The sequence below is a fragment of the Myxine glutinosa genome, chromosome 2 (assembly GCF_964187855.1).
Source record: "Myxine glutinosa chromosome 2, kmMyxGlut1.1, whole genome shotgun sequence".
NCBI classification, from domain to species: domain Eukaryota; kingdom Metazoa; phylum Chordata; class Myxini; order Myxiniformes; family Myxinidae; genus Myxine; species Myxine glutinosa.
In genome coordinates, this window is record NC_136262.1 from 261,146,967 (window position 1) to 261,154,466 (window position 7,500).

The 7,500-nt window shown below is 46.6% G+C and overlaps 1 protein-coding gene across 1 annotated transcript in view; it reads right to left on the bottom strand.

Annotated features, from left to right (window-relative positions):
• The window catches only part of LOC137422447 (uncharacterized), a 106,077-nt gene that overhangs the window by 35,005 nt on the left and 63,572 nt on the right, over nucleotides 1-7,500 (bottom strand). Inside the window, exons 6-7 of the mRNA XM_078772845.1 lie at nucleotides 2,984-3,132; nucleotides 2,685-2,823 (exon numbers count right to left, since the gene is read on the bottom strand). Coding sequence (XP_078628971.1) covers nucleotides 2,685-2,823; nucleotides 2,984-3,132 — 288 coding nt within the window. The remainder of the gene's footprint in view (nucleotides 1-2,684; nucleotides 2,824-2,983; nucleotides 3,133-7,500) is intronic.

A 7,500-nucleotide genomic window follows, 5' to 3' on the forward strand; every position in this document is an offset into this window, starting at 1 on the left:
GACCAATCAGAGCACGCTGTTCAGTATCCTGCGGTATTGTGTTTTTGTGCATTTTGTGTAAAATTGTGAAGTTGTTTCAAGCCCTATGATGACGGGTAAACGTTCTGCGTCTTCTAAGGGTTCTGGCACTGAACCTAAGCGCCAGAGGAAGATGCTTAATATCGTAGAGAAGGTGAAACTCCTCGACATGTTAAAGGAAGGGAGAAGCTTTGCGGCTGTAGGCCGCCATTACGGGCTCAATGAATCTACGGTCCGGTACATTAAGAAGGACGAAAAGAACATAAGGGCGACGGTAGCAGTGTCCTTTAACCAGACAGCGAAAAGGGTGGTAACTTCACGCAATAAGGCCATTGTAAGGATGGAGTCTGCATTGGCCCTTTGGATCAGTGACTGCAGGAAGAAGAATATCCCACTGGATACCAACCAACAAAGAAAGAAAGACAAAGAATCGGGTTTATAAGAGCGTGGGAAAGGTTTATAAGAGTATGGGGAGGGTTTTTAAAGGCTTAAAATATATAAAAATAATAAAATTAATATATGGTTTCTACTTCGCGGATTTTCACCTATCACGGGGGGTTCTTGAACGTAACCCCCGCGATAAACGAGGGATGACTATATATATACATCCAGAATTGGCATTTAATATGGAATATATATTTTTTCTTGACTTGGGTTTACTTTCTGAACTCAGTATATCAGTCTGGTGAGTTCCTTTTACCCTTCGGTGATGTCTTTGTTGAAAGAACCATGTCACTGATTGTCTTTCGCAGCAAGAAGTCAATAACAGGATGATATCACAGGTGGCATGACAAAATGTAAGGACAGGTACATTTGACGATTGGCTTCACAATCGGGTATATAAGGGTTGTTGCGTTCTGTATTCGTGGAAAACAACTGCTGCACGTCTACAAAAGTTATTGCCGCTTCCTCTGGAGATGGTCCGTCAACTTGGCAATGCTGTTTGTCATGGAGTGGTGGCTTTACGAAATTCTGGCATGAAACAGCGTGCTATTGCTCGGCAGTATGGCATCACTCAAGGTCAGGTGTCAAAGATCCTGAAACGAAATGCTCAGAGGGGTGTCCCTACTCCAATACGGAGGCCAGGACGTCCACGCAGAACCACAAGGAGAGATGATCGCCAACTGCACCGGTTAGTCTGCAATGGCCATACGAAGTCAGCTAATCGGCTTAGGGCTGAGAGGCAGCAACTGACAAATGTGCCTGTATCCAGAAGGCTAGTCAACCAACGACTGGTTCAAGCAGGCTATCGTGCCAGGCGTCCCCTGAGAAAGTCACGCCTGACCAGACAACACAGCCAGTGCCGATTGCAGTGGGCCAGAGAGCACCGTCAATGGCAGCCAGGACACTGGAATCACGTGACCTTCAGTGACGAATCTAGATTTCTGGTTTATCGTCAAGATGGCCGCGTCCGAGTGCGCAGACAAGTGCATGAAGCCCACAACGAAGATTGTATAGTGCCAAGAGTCCAAGCTGGAGGTGGTGGGGTGACCGTTTGGGCTGCTTTTCATGCAGGGGGCAAAACTGACCTGATTGTTCTGAATGGAAACCTGAACCAGTTCAAGTACAGGGTCATTCTGGAAGAAATATTGCTTCCATTTGCTCGTGCAGCCTTTCGAGGAAACTTTGTCTTCCAAGATGACAATGCACGGCCTCATCGTGCTCGCATGATCCAACACTTTCTTGCTGACCGTGGTGTCGAGCATATGGAGTGGCATGACATGTCCCCGGATATGAATCCGAGAGAATTTGTGGGCAGAATTAACGTGTCAAATCAACAACTTGAACCAGCAGCCGACCTCTGTGCGTGAATTGCAGCAGGCTATTGTCACTGCATGGCAAGCGATTCCTGTCCAAACCTTGGCAAATCTCGTGAACAGCATGCCTTGATGTGTACGTGCTCTCCTGAATGCTCGTGGGGGTTACACGAAGTACTGAACTGTAATTTTACTGTCCGTAATCTCGGTCATAATTTAGCTTTTGTTTATGTTGAAATTTTTTTTTGACTAATGTGCAAAATAAAGAGATACTTCTGGAAAACGTACAGAAGTTTAACACAGTACTGTCCGTGAATTGAGTTTGATATCAGTTTACATCACTTTCAAGGATCAATTTATTTACTTCAAAATGTCAAATGTGGTTTTTGTTTCTTTTAAAGGTCACATTAACCTTTACATGGGGTGTACTTACTTTTTCGCGTGACTGTATGTATATATATATAAATATACGACGACATATAAAAAACAGACTTGAACCCTATGTATATTTGATATCTAAAGTAGGGCCAATTTGGAATTACCATAACTCTTGTGAGAAGTGGAGAGTAAACACACAGTAAAACTAAAACGGCACTCAGTAGGGAGCACACCTCCACCAGGCTGAACAGTTTGCATTTTCCATCCCATGGATAAGTTGGATTTGGATTTGTATCTTCACCAAAACCGAATCGATTCGTCCTCGTCACACACCCAACCTGTCCACCATATTTCATCCGAATCCATATACAACTTTTTGAGATATAGTACTAACAGACAAACAGATGGGTGAAAACATAACCTCCATCCACCTTCGGTGGTGGAGGTAATAATATAACGTTTTGCAGTTTGGTGACAGTCGTCCTGAATTATGTGAATTGAATGATGAATGTGAATCATCATTCTCGTTACCAGTTTCAGTGAAGCCTTGCTGGTGGACAATTCTTCCTTTGCAGATTGAATCTGTGCTTCCAAGTCATTTATTTTGAGTTCAGCTGCTGCGAGATGCTCATGGAAATTCGTTTTTGAATTTTCCACCTGATGCTGCACACTGCAAGATCCAGCACACGGCACGTCAGGAAACAATATGCATTCCAAGATACACTACAGTAACTGAATCAGTAAAAGAAACACCATTGACACTATAACCACAGATAAACCAAAGGAGGGAAGGCTGACATGTTAAAATGGGCCTGATTATGCCAAAGTACCTTTCCAGAGACTGTGAAATCCGATCACCGCGTTCTTTCTCCCGATGCCAACCATTCTGTGCCAATGTGACCCGATTACGCAGGGATTCATTATCTTCCTCTGCGATCGTGCGTGATAACCTTTCATCTTTCAACAGTGATTCGACTTCCTGGAGGCGCACATGACAAGGACACACACTGTTAGGGTCACTCCATCCTCAAACCCATGAAATACAATTGTCTTACCATTTACCTCCAGGCCACAGCAGTAGCATATTGCAAGGAAGAGTGTGAACTTCAAGTGTTGTTTCTGAATTACCCACAATGGGGCAGATTTCCCGATTAGGTTTACACCCTTCCCAAGATTACCATGTTCTGATGTTTTATTAACTTCTTTTTCTGCAACTTGTTTATGTTCTTGGTTTGTATTCTACACATTATACACGGCGATCAATCATTGTTATCTAAATATGACGTGAACGTAATTACTAAGCACTGATATTAGATGTACAATGTGGCGATCTGCAATAATAAAGTATCTAATATTGCATGCCGGGTATCATTAATACACATACATATTTTAAAACCTGGCATCCTGGCTAAATTCTGACTGCAGATTTGAAATCAGCGGCCCAGATTTAGCCAGGAACACCTATTAGAGCCAAGGGTGTACTTACTTTTTCCACATGCGAAATATGCATTTATGTTTATTTAAATTATACAATGGACTACAAAATGTAAATGTCTCATGATATTTGTTATATTTTATCACCTTTATCTGTAAATACTGTTGAAATGAAGATCAAATAGCTGTATGTTGAAATATGTTGAAAAAGTCAAAACTTTACCTTGGGTGTACTTACTTTTTCACGTGACTGTGTATATATATATATATATATATATATATATATATATATATATATATATATATATATATATATATATATATATTGTTGTAGGTGACGGGTCGCGCCTCCCGGCACGGCCGTCCCACGGGTGCAACGCCGGCTGGTTCGACACAGATCTCGGGTTATGCGCCTCTATCGCGATACCAAATTACACCTGTGCCTTGCCAGTTGGGGAGACACCCGTCGCTACAGGTTGGGTTTTGTCAGAGACCGAGCGAAGTCTGCCGCAACCTGTAGCCAGCTTGGTTTTAATTACAAATCGAGCGGATTGCTCTTCAATGCGACACAGATGAATGCAGTGCGGCAACTTCCATACGAATCAACCAGATTTAATGGGGGAACATTAGGGTACACAAAACAAGCAAGGCGTTCACGATAACATTATAATTCAACTATGAGTAATAACCCGCTCTTATCTAGGGAGCTACAATTAAGGGTTTCGCGGGGTGACCCTAACGAGATAAACCTTAGGCATGGACAACATTCATACAAGACAGGGGGTACTTGGTGGTGTTGATGGACGAGAGGTGAAGATGTGAAAAGGGCGAATGCAGCTCGTAACAAGCCGATGTCGCCGGATTCGAAGGCCCCGCTTGGGCCTGCAGTCTGCCAAATGGCGGCCCGCCCTCTTATCGGCCACGCATCAAGCGTCGCGAAATGGCGGCCACCCGCTCTCCTTATCGGCCACGCGATCAGCACGATTGTCGAACTCCCTTCTTCCGAGAGAGAGAGAACTCCGTTATTCTCACTCGCCTTGGTGGTTCTCGTTCTTCCGCCATCGATGCCCGGCGCTTTTCCGTTTCTCCCGCTCAACCACGCGCGGAGAGAGCTCTCCGGCGGGAACCCGCCGCGAAGGCCTGTCCACACGCCATCCGCGCATGCGTCTTTTTTTCACCTCCTCCCTCGCACGTGCTCAGCGACCCCTCGAAGCGCCGCTTCCGGTTTTTGACGGCGCTTGTCGTTTTTGCCCGCTCAATCGCGCTTTCTCACGTCAATCCATTGCCTCGATCATGGCATTGCAACCGAGGCCGGTCTTAATGGAACTTGCACCTTGTTTGATTGTCAAGATGTAATTAAAAGGGAACCGTCTCTTGTACACCACCAATGCACCACACAAAACAGCCTGCTACACCTTCCGACACAAAACTACCATCCCAGTACAGACGATCTATGGTAAACATACATCTAAGAGGGGACCTGAACTAATTCTATATTTAATAAACCACTAAGGGCCATTTCCGCAACACTACCCCCACCTTTCTCCCGAGGCTCTCCCGAGCCTCCACTAGGGGCAGCCCGCGGGAATGGCCCTGTCTAACGTACAGCACAAATCTCCCATTTACTCTAACCCACAACATTGCAAGCACTTAACTCCAAGAAGCAAAGTATCAGTAAGATTGGCATGTCCCTATCCTAGTGTGTCGGATCACTAATCTAACAAACACATCCACACTCTATGCACAATACTTAACATTCTAATTATGCATTTGCGCAGGAGGGCATTCAATGTTACTTTCAACACCAATATTCACATCGGAGCAAGACATTCAGAGTTTCAAAGCTTCTTGACGTGTTCGCTCCTTCACGCCTCCTCCCGGCAGTGTTGTGTCTTCACCCCAGAGGGGTTTCCTTACTTCGTGGCCTTATTGGCCTCTCACCAGGTGAGTTCAGTCGGCCCAGTGGCCTAATCTCACAAAGAGTCCTTCGGCCCACTGAGCCCACAAGACGGCATGAATCTTCGGCTGCAACAGCCCGCAAAAGCACTTTGGCCTCCATGGCCCACAAAAATGCTTCGGCCCACATGGCACACAACCGAGCAGCAGCAGGCAACAAGCCCTGCCTTGGACAGCAGGTGGCACAGTTCTACCGATGGTAAGCAAATGCAGTCTGGAGGCATTATTGAGGGTGCAAGTGGGAGTGATGACCTCAGCCCAGGCAAAATGAAGAGTACCCTTAACCTTCCTTGCCTGACTTATCTTGGTACGACTTGTTTTAGTATGGTCTTCTTAAAAAGTCCTTTCACTTTTTAGCTGACAGGATGGTGTGCTTCTTAATCAATTGTTATCTGTGTGCTCATGACACACTGGTGGCTTCTCTGGCACTTGGAGAGGGCGACCGAACCTGGCCCTTGTTCACAACTTTCCCATCAACACGACTCGTACCAGGTGTCACACATGAATGGTGCGGAGGAGAGTTCATCGAACCTAACCTTTTACTTGAAGCTCTAACCAATGGCACAAACCCTGCCATTGCCACAATGATCCTAATGACCCATTTTTCCCAACCTGGCACACTGTTCCATTCTTTTAAACCTGGGCAAGGCCCTTATTTGTCTCTTTTTCTTCACTTGGTGGTGCCAGGCATAACTCATTGGCTGGGGAGTGTGACTACAACTAGGTCTCTTTGCCTGCTTCCAATAGGTGGTGGGGGACACCCAGCGACCTCGGGGTTCACCTGAGCGCGCCTCTGGCGCTCCTAAATAAGGGGTGGCTCTCTAGCCCCCACACTGTGCTCTCCAAGCACTCTAACCGGGTGGCTCTCTAGCCCCCGCACTGTGCTCTCTTAGCACTCTAAACCCTACTGTCTGGTGTCCCCTCCCGACTCACCAACTTCCAATACCATGTCACACTCCCAGCCAGTACCACCATACCTTGGCTGCACCTACCCCTAGCAGTCCGCCTGCACAATGGAACAGCAGCCAGAATCCACGTCAAATCCACTAAGTCCCCCTAACCTACACTCACTTGGTTAGGAGACTCCTACCAACAGGGTACATTGTTCGCACTCACTCTCCTCATTCACACAATCACGCCATTCATCCCAAACACCTTCGTCATTCATTCCACAGTGCCACACACCCAGTCCACAACACCATCCAACACCTTCCACTTTTTGCAGGGGTGTTTAACGCCCTGTCTGTCATGTCCCCACTATTTCTCTCACTTTTTTTTTTTTTTTTTTTTAAATAGTCACGCACATCCACTTGTGCCACTCTTGTCTCTTCTGTCAGTCTCTCAATTTGCAATCTCTCTCGATATTATTTTCAGTCAAGAATTCCCTTTTTTTTTTTTCTTTCCAATCTGGCCTGCTTCTGTGGCTCATTGGAAAGGGAGTGAGGGAAGGAATCCCTCATTACCCCTTACATGGCCCCGCCGCCTTTCCGCCACGGCTCATAAGGGTCACGTCTCAATTGGGGTCGTGGTCCACCCCCTCCTTTTCTCCAGGGTTCGCGGAAGTCAGGTAGACCCCACTTGGGGGAGCGGCCTCCCCCTCTTCTCTTTAATTCCCTGAAGACAGGTAAATCCCATTTAGCTAGCCGAACCCCTCGTGTCCTCAGAGAGGTCCGATGACCAAGGGACACCTGGCGGTGTCGTTGCTGGGCCCCTCTTGTTCGAAAATGGGTCCAGGGAGTATGTGACGCATGCCAACGCCGCCTGCTACGCATCTGCGCTCTACCTCGAAGTTCCTGTGAAGCTGAGGGAGAAATTACAATCCCCTTTCTAAAGCCTGCTCCTGGTGGAATTTCTATTTCCCCTTGCACCTCGAACCTATTTCCTACGTCACCACTCATTCCATGCTCCGCACTCACACACGTTTCGGCCTTGACAGCACACCCCGGTGCTGTAAACT